Here is an 18,490-nt window from a genome sequence, read left to right as displayed (position 1 = left end):
GTTCTTCTTCCAGTGATGAGCATCTGCTCCTAGTCATGTAGAAATCTGATTAACAAAGCATGATCTTTGATTAGCATATTTCAGAAATTGTTTCTTATTACAAACTCTCCTTAGGGCTTGTCTTGCTTAGCAGTAGAACAACCTTCCAAATGGATTTAACATGTTGAGGAACTTTGCAGACATATAAATCCCTACTTTGAACTTTTATGTTCATATGGACCATGCATTCTGCATAAGTGGGGAAAAAAATCTCCAGAAATAACAATCCACATCATGGGTTTTTGCTGTATTCTGACAAAGTCCACACTTTGGCTTGTATTTAATAAATTGCTGTTTTGAACTGCATGTAAGGGTTGTTTGTAATGAATAATAAATGATGCTTCTATTATGTGTTCCATTTAAGGGTTTTCATGAGGTTTTCCACCACTGGTCCTTTATATTAGGGAAGATTTTGATGCCATGGGTGTTGAAACTAATGACAATGAGATTGAACGCCTGTGGGTGAGAATTGAGGGGAAGGTCAACAAGGCTGACATCCTACTGGGAGTCTGTCATTGTCCACCCAACCAGGAGGAAGAGGTGGACAACTCATTCTACAAGCAGCAGTAGAATGTTTCAGGATCACCCACCCTTGTTCTTGTAGGTGACTTTAACCTACCAGACATCTGCTTGGAACTTAATACAGCAGAAAAGAGGCAGTCCAGGAAGTTTTTAGAGTGTGTGGAGGACGACTTTTTGTCACAGCTGGTGGGTGACCCCCACCAGGTGTCCCAGTGAGGGACTGTGTTAGACCAGTTGTTTGCAAATAGAGATGGGCTGGTGGGAGATGTGGTGGCTGGAGGTTGCTTGGGGCACAGTGATCATGAAATTTTAGAGTTCTCAATACTTGGTGAAATCAAGAGGATTTATTGTCAATATTATTATTGTTCTCAGATTTTAGAAGCAAGTCACTGAGGTATAGAGAGTTGAGGCCAGATTTGTAAGGAAATGGAGGCTAGGATTTCCAACCACATCTTTTCCCATTGCTTTCCTTCCTGATGATTATTCAACAGTGTTTATTCTTTTAGGATAGACAATTTTTAAATTGCAAAATATTGAAAGTTGTGTTCCTTTTACCAGTATTATATAGTGTGATACTATTTCAGAACTGCATTCATTTTTATTGCCTTAGAAGACCTAAATAGCTCCTGGAATGGATTCACCAATTAGAGTAAATTTTACTGTGAAAAAACACTTAAGTATTGTAGCTGTGCATGATGTCTCATAGACCATGTGGGCCTAAATTTTGCTCCTTATTCATGCCAAACTAGTATTGACTTTCCAGGCTAAAGCTACATCCCCACTTCTCAGGTTTTGGCTGATGGAACACTGAGCACAAGGCCAGGCTGTGCTTCCCAGCAGCCGAGAGCTCCTGGCAGCTCTTAGCCCTGGGCTCCCAGCCAGTTTGCACAGCAATTTTTGTTGATGCAGCATTTTGCATCAAGGATGTGTTGCCAGCAGAAGCAAACAATGTGCATGGGCTCCAGCAACAGAGCAAGGCCAGCTGCAAGAGAGCAAAAGTTCTGGTCATTAATTTGTGTGTGGATATGACCTTTGAACTACCTCAGCCACTGAAACGATGATGTGGTGACCCTGCACACTCCAAGTGGTGCTCACTCATTAAAGGCTTTGCAGAAGGGGGGTGTTTCACTGGTTTGCAGTTTAAGAATATCCAGGTAGACAGCCAGCTCAGGAAACTGTGGCTTGCCATTTAAATCCCTGTCAAAGATGTGCCTCAGTCCTTAACTCAGTCTCCAGAGAGAGTGAAGTAAGAGGATTAAGAAGGTGTCTCTCACTGTTTGTGTTCTGGGAATGTAAAGGGCAGGGAATCAGATACTTCTCATCTGTCTGGCTTTAAAAAAGACACCAAAAGGCAGCAGCAAAACATCCCCGAAGAGCTTTGACAGCCTTTGGTCTTTCCAGTGGGACAGACCCTGTCTGCTCAAACAGTGCTTATGTGTTTTCCTAATGGCAACACTTTGAATGTTGCTGCCTTATTGTTTATGGTGTAGGAAACAGATGGTCTTTTCTCCTTCCTTGTTCACTTCACCTCTTCTATCAGTTTTAATGGTTTAAAAGAAAAAGCTTTTAGCACTTTTGCTTTATTTTTACGGTTTCCCCCTGTCTTGCACCAAAGGCATTCCAGTAAATACATATGCACTAGTGAAGCTTAATTGCCCATCACAAATGTGTAATGGGTGTTAATGTGGCAGGAGCTTGTAGCTGTGGCTGTTTAACCCAGCACAGAACAGCTGCAGCACTTCAGAGCCGAAGGAAAACAGAAGAATCCTCTGCTTGTTGGAAATATATTTGCTCTCAGAGAAATCTGGTACACAGCAAACTGAAACTTCTTCTACTTCAAATAGTCTCCTTTGAAAGTTTCTCTGATTATTCAGTAGAAATCAAAAGTGGTTATCATAAAGGGCAATTAAGAGCTTTATACCATCCCCAAAATGAAACCAAGAGTTGCCCATTTCCAAGAATGGACCAAGATGTGAGGAGATATGGGAAAGGAAAAATGTGATTTAAAGACATTGAAGAGGAACAGAAGTCAAATCCGTGGCAACAGAATGTCCAAAAAGAGCTTCTCTAAAAATCACTTCTCAAACAAAAGTGAAATTTCTCTGTGACTGGTATGGCAGAGACTTTCCTTCTGACATGTTAACATAACCATCTTTTGAATACTTGTAATTCATTTTGGCAGAAAATGTCTTATTGCTGATTTTAGAAACCTTCTTTTGTGGAAGAATGAATTTAGACAGATACAAATGGGACAAGAGCCTGGACATGTTTGCTCTGAGATGGCAACTCATTGTGCTGTCTGATCCCAACTCTGACAGCACTGCTGGTGCTGCAGGTTGTTGTATGAAAGCCAGGATTATTTTGTTGCAGCTTTTCTACTCAAGCATTTTAAATACAGGGGATGCTTAGCTGTAAAAATTAAAAATAATCTCTGAAAATATTATGCCTGTTTTACAGCAGCTGTGAAATTAAATTTATTAGCACTCTGCATTATATCAGTTATTAGTTAGCTCTAAAATACCGGTCATTTTGTTATTTGAGTACATTTTATCCAAACGTAGCTTTTCTGTGAAATAAACAGCGTGATATAGATTGTTAAACCAGAACTTCATCCCAAAGTCTCGTGTCTAATATTAATGTGAACACCAATTAGATCACTGTTCAGTAAAGAGTCTTTAAGCTCTCCATCTATCTTTCTGTGTAAACGTCTCTACTTCCCATGCAGTCTGAAAACAGCAGCACATACTATAAAATATCAAAGTATTTGTTCACTCACATGGGGGAGTGTTCCTTCTAACCAGTTGTCACCTGCTGGGAGAGCCCTCTGCGTGCATTTCTCACTTTCTTTTTTTAATGATTTGATAATTTACAGCTAAATCTTTTAAATGATTTAATAATTTAATGATTTAATAATAATAATAATTTTGATTTCTTTATAGCCCTTGATCCATCCAAAGATCCCTGCCTGAAGGTGAAGTGCAGCCCACACAAAGTGTGCGTCACCCACGACTACGAGACCGCGATTTGCGTGAGCCGCAAGCAGCTGGTGCACAGGTGAGGAAACTTCCCCTTCCTCCAGGCTTTTGTGTCTGCCACAGACATCCAGTGTGGGAGAAGAAGGAAAATGAGAAAACTCCAAAATTTATATTTAAACCCCCATCATTTTACAACATTCTTTTAAATTTTAATTTGGGTTAAAAAAAAAAAAAAAAAAAGACAGACATTTTATATTTATAGCTGAGGCTATTTAAAAAAGATGACCCAGAACATGCTGCATCCTGTGGTGTAGATTGCAGAATTCTCTCCCAGTTCTGGGAGGGATTTTCTCCCCCCAGAGAGCAGTAATTATGCATATTTTAGAAACTGAAAACATGAAATATGAAAACACTGTGCCAGAAATATCTACACTTCTGATAACTTAATTAGAAGTAATTAGCAGGAGATTAATAAAGATTTTTTTTTAAATGTATCAAAGTCTGCTTAAATTTGCTAAAGAGCTGAAAAATGTTGGTGGAATTTTGTAGAGCAACTCCTTGAGAAGTCTCCTAACTAGAGAAATCTCCAGATCAGATTGCTGAATGACTGAATTAAGAGCAAATGGCCTAGCTAATATGTGACAAGACCGGGATGTTCAAATTAGACCACAAAACTTCACAGAGAGAAGCTACAAACAGAAGAAGAAAAGCCTTCTGATCATGGGTTGAGATATGTTACAACCAAGAACTGAGAAATTTATAAACAAATGTTGAGAAAAAAAAAACCGTAACTTTGCCCTATTTTGGAAGGAGAGCTAGTAGAACCAGTAGGGAAATTAGAGTTGAGTATCTCCAGAGCTCAAGACCCAGAATTAAACTGGAAGAATCAGCCCCTCCACCTGCCAACAGATACATAACAGAATAAATTGTGTACTGCTGTAATGAGCAACTCTGAATGCTTGGTCTGCACTTCAAGGAGAATACATTGTCTTGCTTTCATTATGTTTGAGTGATAAATCTGGGGACTGCTATTCAGTTTCTCTCTCTGTTTAGTATGGAAGAAAAAATTTGCCTGTAACACAGCTCAGGTCCCCAAATGTTGTTGTCAGCTAATATTGTAGTTCAGCAACTGTTTAAGCCAAACTAAATCCAGGATGATCTGATTCCCATGTACTACATCTCATCTTTCCTCACTGTCACCTGGTTGAGGAAGCTAATCCTGTAAGAAAAATTAGTCTTTGATTGATAATCCAAAGTTAATGGTGTAATGCACGTGAGACAGTGTGTTCAGTATTTCGTTTTTAGTATGGAATTATCCCTGGAAGGAAGTTAGGGGTCTGCTATATGCAGTGCTTACACTCTAATGATATTTTTGACATTATGTGGCTTATATTTTCTAGTGAGGATGGATTGAAACCTGGTTTAAATCCTTGCATTATATAGTAGTCCTTGTGATCCATAGACAGAGATGTTGAGCCAAATGCTTTCTGAGCTATTTCCAGTATTTAACGTCTCCAAAGTAGTCAAAATGTTCAGAGGAATGGTGCAGAGGAACTGAATATCCTTTCTTTGCAGAAAGCAAGCTGTGTTTCATGTGATCTCTCTATGATTCCTCCACTGCCTGCAGCTGTTTCAGCAAACCTTTGAGTAGCACTGTGACTATGGAGATGAATCAAAAAGCATTGAAAACTTACTTTGAAAATTCTCCAAATTTCCAGCAAGTTTTGCAATGCCAGAAGAACTACTGCTGATATGTGACAGTGGCACATATAACCCCACAGTGGTTTTATTCTCCATGTACCCAGCTAGCCTGGCCTCAGAGGGCAGATAGGTCAAGGAGGGAAGTAACCAGGGCAAATTGTCTGTTGATTTGAATCAGTGGAGTGACACCCCCTGAAGGTTTTCATCTTCAGTCCCACAGCATTCTCTTTTTTTCTGTGCCTGAGCTGAATACTGCTATACATCTGACTCCAGTCATATTAAATGCTGTGTTAATCAGGAGTAAACACATTAAAAGGGGTGGAATTGCACCTACGTAAAATCAGCTAATATCTGAATATCTTAGTGAGGGCACATGTGATAACAATTACCAGATAACACGATCCTGCTCTGATTGTTTTGCACATCCAGGGTGCTTTTTGGTGTGCTCAGGAGGATTTTCCATTTCATGCATCATTATCAACTTGCTGCAGTGGCTTTGCACAGGATGTTGGCTCAGCAGAAAGCAATGGAGAGCAACACCTTTGTTATTGCTGAGCCTCCCAGACAGAGCTGGGCTGGTTTGTGTCCCCCAGTGCCTGCCTGGCTGGAGAGCTGTGGTTTTCCAGGCACAGTGTGCTGCAAACTCTGAAATCACCAGTGCCAGCACGATGCCGTTCCCATTTCATTTCCTTTCTGCTGGAATGCCTGCTTTTTAAACCACTGCAGGAGCTCAGTAGCAGTGTAGAAAATTGAGTTGCATGGAAATGTGTTATTTAAGCTACTGAGACCCTGCCCCAGGGGCAGTCTGGCCTCTCCTGTGCAGCATCTGCAGCCTCCTCCTTCTCTGCTCCTCCTCCCCTGCACAGTCACCTTGTAAGCAGCCCTGGGTCCTGAATCATGGAATGGTTTGGGTTGGAAGGGACCTTAAAAATAATCTAATTCCAATCCTCTGCCCTTTGGATCTACTGATACAATCAGTTGGTTCCCCAATTAATCTTGCTGTGTTTGTAGATTTTTCTTTTCAGTCTTTTGTTCCTTTTCATACTGATTCTGAAAATAATTGGTTTTTGTTTGATTATTATGTACAATTCAGGGAAAAGGGTGTAGCCCAAAGGGAATTTTGCAAAATGGCATAATTTGGATTCCTGTTGGTATATTTATCCATGTTAATTGTTTGTGTTTTATTTGTATGCATTTTCTTGAAGAGCCTATCACAAGCAGAAAGATGGGAGAACCCAGACAATAACAGGGGAGAACCACTGGGGGTTTATTTATTTTTTTTTTGTCTTTCTCCATGGGCATTAACCAACTAATTTTTCTAGTAAGCTGTTAGTACTTCAGAAGTTAAGGCAGAAGATGTCTGAGAGGTACTTCAGACAGATAATAGAGTTTTGTCAGCACATCCTCTCAGCACATACTATTTACAGGATGAATTGGACAGTACATTTAGAGAAAAGGCAAGACTGAGTTGTAATTGAAGAGTGTGAAAAAGATAAATTTGGAGGTGCCTCCTTACATGCTTAATAGTCCTTGTACTAGTGATAGAGTCTTATAAAATCTTTTTGAGTGGATTAAAACCCCTTTCAATTTGGACATCTATGAGGAAAAGTCTTTATTAGCTCAGACAGTGTAGAAAGGCAGTAGTTAATGTCTCTCAAAGTTGTCTCATGCATTCTCAGTCCCTTTAAGCCATTTGTGTCTGCTGGTGCTGACAGTGCAGCGGCTGGGAAGGAAAGATGTCACTCTTGGGCTCTTTTCAAAAGAACAGAATGAGAAGAGAGGATTGATGTGAAAATAATGGCCATATTAACATGTCCAGGGTTTACAGCTTTGTTCAGTCCATTTGACCAGCAATGACCAATTAATTCATCACTGCAATGGAAGTCACTCACAAAGATAATCATGCATCTTCTCTCCTTCTCTGCTGTGTCTTAGAAATCCAGCTACTTACTCACTATTTCTCCAGGACTTTTAAGGATAATGCTACTGACAAAAGAGTCTACTACTGAGTTTCTCACTTTTTTTTTTAAGATCTGGACAAGTTCCCAGATAAAACATCTGTTCTTCTAAATTACACGTCAAAGCCTTGGTCTGACCAGCGTGCCAGTGCTGGCAACTACACTTACCCACAAGGAGCAGACAAATCTCCCTCTCTTTCTTTACAAATCCTGCAACTGATACACCATTTCTGGCTAGGAAGGACCCTGCTCAAAACAAGTCAAGTAAAACATCCCCATATGTGAAATAGAGCATTTTTGTAGCATTGCTCTGGTTTGCCAGTGAGTGCTTTGAATTGTATCCAAAAGGGGGAGGCAAAGCAATCACAGCCAGGACATCAGTGACCCACCTGCTTTGGAGAACTGCTGGGAGCATTACAGAAAAATCTCTGACCACAGCAAATGCCCTTTCAGAGATTTACTGAAAAGTTGTGCACATAAGCAAGGATTTGAAACAGTGCTATTCCTCAGTGTCTATGATTACATCAACAATCACCTTTTAAAAGGTGCTAAAATAGGGCCTCTAAACCCAGCCCTGTTGTTTTGCTGTTCTCGCTGACTTGTGTTTTTTCTTGTTTGTCTCATTGCTAATGCTAATGAAGGGTTGGCACAACACCAAGGGCTCCTGTGGGGGTTACAGCCTCCTGTGCTGAAAATTCTGCTCCCACATTCCCAGTGCCCTGACTGATGCTATGGAGGGCTTGGTCCTCAGCTCATTTAATTCTGCCTGATTTATTTGGTAATGTTTATCAAAGCCTGAGTAGGTGAGAAATCCATAGGAGAACCAAACTTGGTTGATGATTAATTATCTTTGGATCAATTAATACCATCAGTTGGCTCCCCAGTTAACCTTGCTGTGTTTATAGCTCTTTTCTATTCTCTTCTTCCTTTTAACACTGATTTAGAAAATAATTGTTGCTCATTTGTCTATTATGTGCATTTCAGGGAGAAAAGCATAGCCCAAAGGGTACTTTACATGAATCACAGAATCACAGAATATGCTGAGTTGGAAGGGGCTTATCAAGAACATCGAGTCCAATTCCCAGGACACCCCAAGAATGCCCCCATGTGCCTGAGACAATTGTCCAAATACTCCTTGAACTCTGTCAGGCTTGATGCTGTGACCATTTCCCTGGGGAGCCTCTTCCAGTGCCCAAACTTCTCCTGATATCCAACCTAAACCTCATAAATATCATAATTATTTTCTGCATCTCTAGTGGTCTTGGTGAATTCTGGGATGAATTCACAGTTATGAGTTTTTTTTTTACTGCAGATTTATTTATGAGCATCAAATGAATTCTTTTGCTGATTAATGTTTTCAGAATTAAGGGAAGAAAACTCAGCAGTTCAGAGTCAAAAGAAAATCTTTTGACCATTGTTTTATTATAAAAGAAAGCCATTTCAAATAGGTTGGATTTTTTCACAAGTAACAATACAACAATATTTACACATATCTGCAAACTGATTTGAACTCTCTAAATCTGGATTTTCCTAGGGAAAAAAAAAAGAAAAGGAATGGTTTTATGAAAAACTTTTTATCTACCTCTAGTGCTGAGTATTGATTAATCTACTGGCATAGATTTTTGCTTCAGAAGAAAAAGCATTGAAATATTTGATTAAACACACAATCATGATACCAAATAGATTGCATTAAGTTTCTTTCAAGCAAAGCTATTGTACTGGGGAAATTGCCAGAATTTAGGCTTATTATTCCCAAGGGTTGCTCTGATAGAATCTTGGAGAGTTACTTTAATCCTCAGTGAATGAAAGTTCCAGACATGAACAGGATTGAGTAAATGTTTGTTGTTTGGGGTACTTTTTTGTAAGTTATTAACTCCAGTGCATTACTCTGTAAAAACTGTTATTCTTACTAATATCCAATCCCTCACGGTACATTGCACAGTTTAACTGTGGCTCATGCTGTTTGTCCACAAAGAGAAATGAGAAGCACGAAAATCAAGGAGAGAGGGGCCTTTGAGGTCACAGCCAAGTGCAGTAGATAATGTGACGTGCAAGGAGTGTGCAAGTGATGTGTGCAAGTCCTTGGAGGAAACTTGAAAGCTTTTAAAAATATTTCATCTCCAGATTGCCTGACAACAAAGGTACCTCCACTACAGCACAAGAGCTTGGGATTTTGCAACAGGCAAGTACCAGACGCATGGAAATAAGGAATGTTCATTTTGTTATGGAGTCCAAGTTGCCTTTTCATAAGACAGAGAGCACATGGTGTGATGTGCCATCAATCTATAAGTGCTCAAGGGGACCACTAACTATTAAGAGAGAACAGCATAAGAGTCTGGCACTATCCTTTATTCTCCATTACAGTTATTTCTAAAATTTTGATTATGAAAATTCTGATCTAAGCATGAACTCCCAAAGGTTAATAGCTTTTCCTCCAAGAGAGTCTCCATCAGTAGCTGCCCGGGATTCAATCCAAGGATGCTCAAATATTGGAACAGCACTCGCTGGTGTTAAAAGCAGATATTACTCTACTGAGCAGGGTCATTTGTAAACTGTAGGTCTCCCCCTCAAAGTGGTCCATTTCTCAGTTTCAGCTCTGCCTACATTAAATTGCTTTTAACTGAAGAGACCATGTGGAGAGGCTGTGGAGGGACTGCCTTTCATCCCACACATTGCTGTGAGCTCACTCAGTTCTGAGCCTCCAGTGACCTACTTGCAGCCAGGGGTTTCTGCACAAACACCCTCCAGTTGATTACTTTCTGGAGGAAGCTGGCTATGGTCTGTCCTCTCAACATATGAGAATTCATGTTCCTTTTAGGCTATTTTCTGGCTTTCCCAGGCTCTAGGTGTGCTGTTGACGTTGGTGTATTTGAAAACTCGGAGGTAAAAGACCCCTGAACAATTCACAAACTTATAAAAGATCCTTCCTTGACTTTAAGTCAAAGATGACTACAGTCATCTTTAAATTCATATTGAAATTCAAAGCAAAAAGAGCTCAAATTTTACACTATGCATTTTGGTATTTCCATGAATTTCCTAACTTCTGCAGAAAAACGTGCACATGAAAAGCCATGGTCAGGCAGAGCACAAATATCTCCCACGGCAATTGCACAAGATTGTCACCAATAGCCTGGACTTCCTGCATCCCAAGACCAGGTAGCCACTCTGCTTGTCTCTCCACAGAGCTGGTTCATACTCCAGCAGCTTTAGACCTCATTAGAGTAGTGCAAGGTGGTGGGCTCTTCCTGGACATGAGTAATTTTTGAAATATATAGTAATGCACAGCTCTCTTATAACAGACTTTAGAGTGCATCATCAATCCCTGTCTGCACGGGCCATGCCAGGAGATGAAGTTGTTCTTGCTGTCAGCAGAGGATTCAGGGTATTTTGCTCACAGCCACCAAGTACCAGGCTGCTGGGTGAGCATCTCACTGCTGAGGTCATTGGCTTTTACCCTGCAGCTCCTGCCTCTCTGTGCTCTGCTTTCCCCTGAGGGAGCTGCAAGCACAGAGGAGGCACAGTGGGCATTGGGACAATCTCCTGCTCCATTGCTCCTTTCAGACCAGCTTCAGAGCCCTCGCTGAAACCACCTGAATACTTCTGGGTACCTTTGCTATCATCAGAGCGTTTTTATATTGAACAGAATGAGAAAATAACTTCTTTTTTTCTGCACTTTAATTAGCATTTATAAATAGTTTTTGCATTTAAAGATACTATTACTGAATGGGTTGAATACCTCTTTGTAATATTCCCGCTCATTATATTTCTAGTTGTATGCTTTTAGCAGTATATAAAAATGGACTAGAAGTGACTTCTTGGATCATTAAGTCTAATCCCTCTGCAAAAGTATAAAATCAACTTTTTCATAAGCCTATCAAGTTCTGTCTTAAAGATAATAAGGTTTTTTGCCTCCTGTGCTCCATTTGGATGAATCCTGAACATCCAAACCTTTCTTGTTGGGAACTGGCTAATATCTAGCCTAAGTTTATTCAAATCCAGATAAAACTTTGGGAGTTTTCCTAAATGGTTCCTCAGTATTTATTTTGGAATAATAACCTTCTATTGTTTTGCTAGATTGGCAAATGTTCATAGTCATTTCTTATAAATCAAGCTCTCTTTAAAAGACATTCCTCTTGGCTGTTTTAGTTTTCCTTTGTAGCAGAGATCATTGGGTTCGGCTGCTAAGATCAGTAAAGAAAGAAAACCAAAATTATCATTTCATCTTCTTGCTATTTAAATTCTTTTTAGATCTTTGGTTTTGCAGTGACTCTGAGTCATCAAAAAAGATTTTAAGATTTTAATTCTTTTTTTTTTTATTTCTGAAATTAATCCCTTTTTTAAAATGGCTGTTCTGTCCATGCCTGCTTTAAACCTCTGATGATTCTTCCATCACTCCTGTTGGAATGTGTGCAGCTTAGTAGTCGTTATTCCAGCTGGGCTTTTCACCTGAGCTTTCTGGAGGACAGCTCTGGCTTTGACACTTTGTGATCTCTAAATTGATATATATTGTAAATACATGTGCAGTTTGCTGCTTTAAGCACTCCTGCATAACATGCTGTATTTGTTTCATCCTTCCTAGAAACACACACTAATTACTTTTGTCTGTAATGTAAAACATTTTTTATTAACATGATAACAAAAAGGGGGCTGAGGGAAGAGTTTGAAGTAAATGCCATACCTAGTTCAGCATTACATACAAACTATATATAAAATGCAGTGTTTAGAGCTCTGAGCTCTGACTAATATGTAAGCTAATGTATAATGATGGAATATGCATGTCTGAAACTTAATGTGTGAATGTAAGATCTGCAGCAGATTCACGGGAAACACAAGCCAGCAGGAAAACTTAAATATATGAAAGGTAAAACAAGGACAACATCATGTTTGTTCTTCAGTGGTTTTACTGTCTCAGTGGGTTCTTTTGGAGACTATATATTGGTCATATATAAACCTCTTGGCATACCTCTTATCAGCTTGTTGAGAGCCACCATCCAAAGCTAAGTTAGCATCCAAAAGTTCCTGTTTCCCTCAGGATAGCTGGAAGAAGGCAAAGTTAAAAGTTCAGTCACCTCCTCCATGGCATTTCTCTGTTCCTGACTTGGACTGTAAGCTGTTGATAGCATAAGGGATGTTGGCTTTTTTGTCGTTTGTAAAGCTCCTCTTGCTCACTTTAAAGTGAGCAAGAAATGAAAACAGTAATTGATATAAATGTCATCTGCTTGGCAAATGTCACGAGATCTGCCAACAAATGAATAGTGAACAAATGAATAAAATTGGGAGGGATTCACTGCCTCTGAATCCTCATTCTTTAAGCTGTTAGGCTTTGCATATGGAGTAGCCTCATAATTCTTGGATTTTCAATGCTTTTTCAATCAATCTTCATACACTGTCATCACTATATTTAAAATACAAGCAGGTTGGTGTAAGAGGATGTGGGGTGCAGGAGGGCAGTTCCACATTCTTTGGATTCCTTGTCAGCACCATTACATTTCACCACTGGCCCTGGCGGTCACATGGGTGTAGTTTTGCTTTGCTGTTGTCTGACTTCTTCTATGACTACATTAATCCTCACATGACTTGGAATCTGCAATATTTTCGGGTTTATCACAGCCCAGTAAGTTCAGGATGTATTTCCCGATTCATCTTCTTTGTGTTCTTTATAAAAATCTTAACCATAGAATTGCTGGAAGCAAATTTGTGTTAATATTTAATATGTGCCTCTATTTTTGCTTTTTATCCCTATCTTAAATCTGTTGAGTAATCCAGTCAGTCGTAAATTACTATTTAATGTTCACAAATGACCTCCAATGCACCAAAAAATTATCCTGTGTTTATACAATAATCTGTTTACTGGAGATTCTAAATTTATTGCTGGTTTTTGCTGTAGAAGCCTCAGGACATAAATGTGTTCAGTGGAAGTCTTTTTAGTGCTAATAAAAGCCATGCTTTTGTAAGATTTGGGCTGATGTTTACAGTAAAGGAATTTTATTAAAGTTTTTCTTCAATTTCCAGCATCCTGTTATATTGGAAAAAATGTTACATATGCAGCATTTAAATTCAAATCTGCCTTTTGGTAAATGGCATTATCCATTCCAATTGCAGTCAATATTACAAACAATATATTTTGTATGAAATTTTCAAATTAGGTCTAAAAAATATTGCATTTCATTTGATGCTGGCCAGGTTGCTGCTTTTTCCAACCACGTATCTTCCATGTGATGAAGACTCAACACACACAGCTTTTAAACCAACTAAAAACTGATCTTTATTGTTTGCAAAACAGTTTTTATTTCACAGTTTTATTTTTAAAAACAGTTTTTGTTTTTTTTTTTTTATTTTATTTTACCTTTGCACTGCTGAGATTTGCCAGTTATTGCTTCTGAAGCCATTCCCTGGCAGTGAAAGGCACCAAAAACAACAGGCTGAAACTCTGATCAGCTGGGTCAGACCCTTCCACACCTCCTGCCTTGAGTACTCTCAGCTTCCTACCCACATGTGGGGCTCTGCTGGGGGAGAGCTTTGGCTCCTCCAAAGCTGAGAGTGGTTTCCAGCAGAGTTCTGCTAAATTTCACATCTCCTTCAACATCCTTCATTTCAGGCACAAAACTTCACTAGGAAAAATGATGAAACCATACCCAAGACTACCCTAAGGAATTCATCAATGAGCTTTCATTTTTGAGTTGAAGTTTGCAAAAAACTTACACTGTGAAGATATTTCCACAGAGGTTTGCCAGTTCCAAACTAGATTAACAACAAAGACATGAATGCCAGCTAAAATAGAAAATTGAAAAAGATAGTCTTTGGTGTTTGATCCCTTTCAGAGCCATGCAATTCCATCTAATGGCACTCTTCTGAAAGAAATAGCACATGAAAACAATGAAAAGGAGCTTCTTGCATCAATCATTTTCTTATTTGGTGGATGTTATATTATCAAAATTAACTTTTATTCTATTACTTCCTCCTTCTTTAATATTTCAATTTCTATCATTCTCTTTTTATTAACAAGCTTATGATTGCCTCCTTAGTGCTCGGCCAGAGCTCATCAAGAGTTCTACCTACAGATTTTCAGTTTAGTCATTTTGTATCAGATTTCTTCAACCAATGAAGCACAGATGAGATTATTTATGGACATGAGCCATCAGAGTACATTCTGCTCAAAGCTCTGTATGTAGGCAGTGCTAAACATGATTAGAAATCAACCCCAAATATTTTGCTTCTTTAAATGTGTTTGCTCAGGTATCACTGTTCCACTCCCAAATTATGTACAGAAAGGTGATGCTGAGCCATTCACCTTTTAGGCAGAGAGAGCAATATCTTAGCACTTTTGAAAGAATATTTCTTCTATCTCAAGGTTGAAAGCAGTCTTGTAATATATAATGATTTAATTCTCATGAGCATCTTCTACATCTTGAGAGGTGGGGCAGAAAAAATCATGGGCATAAGAAAAATGTTCCTGCTCATTGCAGGGGGTTGGACTTGATGATGTTTTACCGATCCCTTCCAGCTGAAACTATTCTATGGTGTCGTTGATCTGTGTATTCATTCTAAGCTGCTTAACCAGCTACAGCATAGAGCTGTCTAAAATAAATAAATAAGTAGGAAATGTATCGTGATAGATTCCATTACATTAATGGAGCATAATTATCACAAAACATTTCTACAGATCTGTGTTATTAAATCTTTGTGAAATAGCAGGGGCAGGAAGATTAACAAGTTTTCAAATTAGTTAAGAGAGAATTATCAAGCCTTCATTTTGTTATCACTTATTGCATTTATGTTCTCTACTTTCCCAATGAAATCCTAAAAGATTCATTACAAGCAAATACAGAATGTTCAGTAACTGCAATTTTAAAAAATAAAAAATTCTGGCACATCCCATAGAGTTATTTCCTATTCCAACTAGTGGTTAAAAAAAAAAGATGAAATCTTGCACTACAGTCACTGCAGTCGGTGTAAAATTGCCACCTCTATGAAATCAAATATTGCAATTAGATAAAGTACTTAAAAACCATGGGGGCTTTATTGTTCTTGGATTAGCTCTTAACTTTGTAGAATTTTCTGTGTAGCTTTTGCTCAGTTTGCACTTGACTCCCTGCTGAGATTTTTTTGAATGCTGGAACATTTTGAGAAAGTGGAAATAGAAATAAGCTCAAAATGAAAACAAGCTTTCAGCTTTAAGCATTGAGTAGATGTGTGCTGGAGTCTTCTGACAAAATGGTTTTCCTGTCAATTCAACAAAACATTTTCTAGCAATGTAAAGAATAGTTCTTGACAAGAAAGTCTCTCACCTCACAAATGTGAGTAGGATGACAAAGAGACCTTGAATGAAGAATGTGAAAAGGAGAGGTTCAAGCCTTGTCACTCAGGTAGAATAGACTTCTGGAGTCATCTTTGAGTCATTATTGAATTCTCTTTCCCTGAAAGTCTGGAGGTTTTAGTCCTTTCCTTTGGTGTTAATTGGAGAAGAGATTGATCTCTCCATTAATTATGCCAAATTCACCCAGCAGCCTGATGGTTATGGCACTCAGCTGGCACTCAGGATTTACTGAGTCCCTACTGCTGTTGTAAATAAAATCCCCTCCCATGATTTCCCAGCACACCTTTGAGAAGTCAGTCAAATCAGAATGGTGCTGTCATCACCTCCCATCCTCATGGAGTGATAAATTTATTTCATGCTAAGCTTGTGAAGAGAGTCAGTAGCATATAGACCGCTCCTACTGACTTGAGTATTCAATTATCATTTGCACCTAGAGAAAATAAAACCTTATCTTTCATTATTATCTCTGGAGATAGAGTATGAGTGTGCTCCTGGAAAAGCGTTGAGAGATATTTTTTCTTCTCTTTTCATTATTTGGAAGTGATCCAGCATTGCTGCTTTCATATTTTATTTCTAAAATGATAGCTATTAAACACACTGTATTATGATTTGTGAAAGATGAAATCCTTTGCCTGGGTCTTCACTGGTTTCTGATGAATGCCAACTACTAAAAAAACATCCCTGGTCTCCTTTCTTTTCCATTTCCTGGGACAGTATCCTTAATAAGTAATAATATTACAAAGTAGACTTTCCCAACAGCCTTCAACTTTTTTTTCTGTGCATAGGGAGAACAGGCAATTTCTATCATTACCTCTCTGCATAGTTTTCCAGGGAAAGCAGATGCTTCAGAATGTTCTGAGGACTTCCTACTACACCTGCAGGATTCAGAAATCTTGTGAACACTTAGTGATGTGATCACTCTAATTACTGCAGTGTTTTACTTACTTTTTACTTTAACTCCAGCAGCAAAAATTGTCATGAAATAAACATTCTCTGACAGTCACTGTGCTTTTCTTCTTTCTAGGTCTTCACTCTGAAAAGAAATTATTTTTTCCCTTAGTGAGGGCTTATGTTATCTCACACATCTGAATGAACACTCTCCTATACAATGCCATGCAGTTTTAAAATAAAGAACAATTTTTACCTAGAGGCTCCTTTACAACCGTGTCAAATTTCAAAACTATGTTAATTTTTCAAAAAAGAAAAATACATCCAAGGGCTAAAACATGCTGTGCATTTCATTGAAATTTCAATTATTTTCACTGTAGTTTTTTTTTGTCCTTCAAACCTAAAGGATTGTGCAGCTGTTTTTTTTAAGGGGGTCATGGAAGGACGGTCACAACAGTTTTGATGTTTTGATTTGGATTAGAAGAGTTTTCTACTACAGCCACAGTTCTGACCCAGACTGAATCAATAATCTGTAAATTTTTCAAGTAGCAGGTCTACTAGAAAAGAATAGTTTTGCAGAGGTCTTGCTGAACATATTTCAAGTATTGAAGTTATGTCACTTCTGCAAGTAAATCTTTACAAACTTTTTATTAACACTGCATTGAAATTTAACATATTTTGTTCAGAATTAACAGTCAGCCTGTCACCAATGCAGATTGCAGCCTTGTGACTTCAGATTCTCTTGCAATTTTGTCAATTTTTCTTCTGTTTCCCCTTTTTTTCTCCTTTCACTCGCAAAAATTTTGAGCCTTTCAATTTTTTTCTTTTTTTTTTTTTGCTTGCCAGTATTGTTAAGAAACAATAGATTCTGCTTTATTTTTTTATTGCAACTGCTGCTGTCAGCTTTATTATGATCATATCTAGGATAATATTCTTTAATGTATATGGGGAGTAAGAGTAGGGAATTTTGCTTCATTTATCTGGCCTCTAGCTTTAATCACCATGCAATCCATCTTCTTTTATGAAACAAAACAAGCCATTCTGATTACTTGGTTGTTACAATCAGTGATCCTCAACTGTGGAAAATTAATTAACCTTAGTAGTAAGACATAATGTGAGATTTTTGTTCATTTGTTTAATGAGTTAAAAATTCAGGTGAACAGAGCTGGTTAGAAACAGATTAAAACATAAATGAAGACCCAAACCTGCTCCTCTAGTCTTGCATCCAGTCCCTTGCCTTGCAGTTCAGCAGACAGAAACACAGGAAACTTACACATGCTTCTTCTTTCCTCCTTTTTATAAATTCTAAATTTGTACCTTATTGGCATTTAAATAGATGGTTCATGTTGAACAAAAAGGACACTTTATGGTTTTGTTGCATCAATTATTCTGTCCATTATTCATTGCCCTATGTTGTAATGTGTGTGCCATTATTCTGGATGGCTTTAAATCTCTTTCAAGTCCTTTGACAGATTTTTGTAGTCTTTGCTACCCCAGATTACCCCGAGCCCAGGACTGCCAAGCTGAATTACACCACGGTCATTCCTGCTTAGCACCTCATCCATAGTTAATTTCTTGAGCCTCTATGTTTTATCTGTATATAAATTTTTCATTTGCAACAACACTTTTTCTTAGCTCAGAAGTCTGGGGGTTTTGCTAATTAGTTCCTTCATTAGTTCAGAAATTTTTGCTTCATTTTGAACCAGCTGCCTGCCTGTGTAACAGGTTCATAGTGCTTTTAGAAACTCCTATGGATGAAACACAATGAGAGGTTTTTCATTTCAGAAAGAGTTTCACCCAGCCCTGTGCAGCACAGCAGAAATGTGAGTGCTGAAATGGAAACCCTGCCCTCCTCCCAGCCCAGGAGAGAGCTGCTCTGACACTGACACCTCAGGATCACCATCAAGATGACATAAACTGCCTGCAGAGCCTTGTCAGGAAATACAAGCTGAATTTTCAGTGCTGCTGATATTCAGTGTTTAGAGGGCTCTCTGCTAAATTCCAAAAGGTAGAGGAAAAATGAGGATCAGTAGAGCATGAATCTGAAGCACAGTAATCTATACAAAAAACAGCCTTACAGCTGCTATCAT

General features: G+C 38.5%; 1 protein-coding gene across 1 annotated transcript in view; it reads left to right on the top strand.

Moving 5' to 3' along the window:
* Nucleotides 1–18,490, top strand: part of SPOCK1 (SPARC (osteonectin), cwcv and kazal like domains proteoglycan 1) — a 269,778-nt gene that overhangs the window by 150,155 nt on the left and 101,133 nt on the right. The window contains exon 6 of the mRNA XM_066560437.1: nt 3,501–3,615. Within this exon, the coding sequence (XP_066416534.1) occupies nt 3,501–3,615 (115 nt within the window). The remainder of the gene's footprint in view (nt 1–3,500; nt 3,616–18,490) is intronic.

The sequence above is a fragment of the Molothrus aeneus genome, chromosome 15, assembly GCF_037042795.1.
Source record: "Molothrus aeneus isolate 106 chromosome 15, BPBGC_Maene_1.0, whole genome shotgun sequence".
NCBI classification, from domain to species: Eukaryota; Metazoa; Chordata; class Aves; order Passeriformes; family Icteridae; genus Molothrus; species Molothrus aeneus.
The sequence above is the reverse complement of the archived record's forward strand: the minus strand, read 5'-3'. Positions and strand labels throughout refer to the sequence as shown.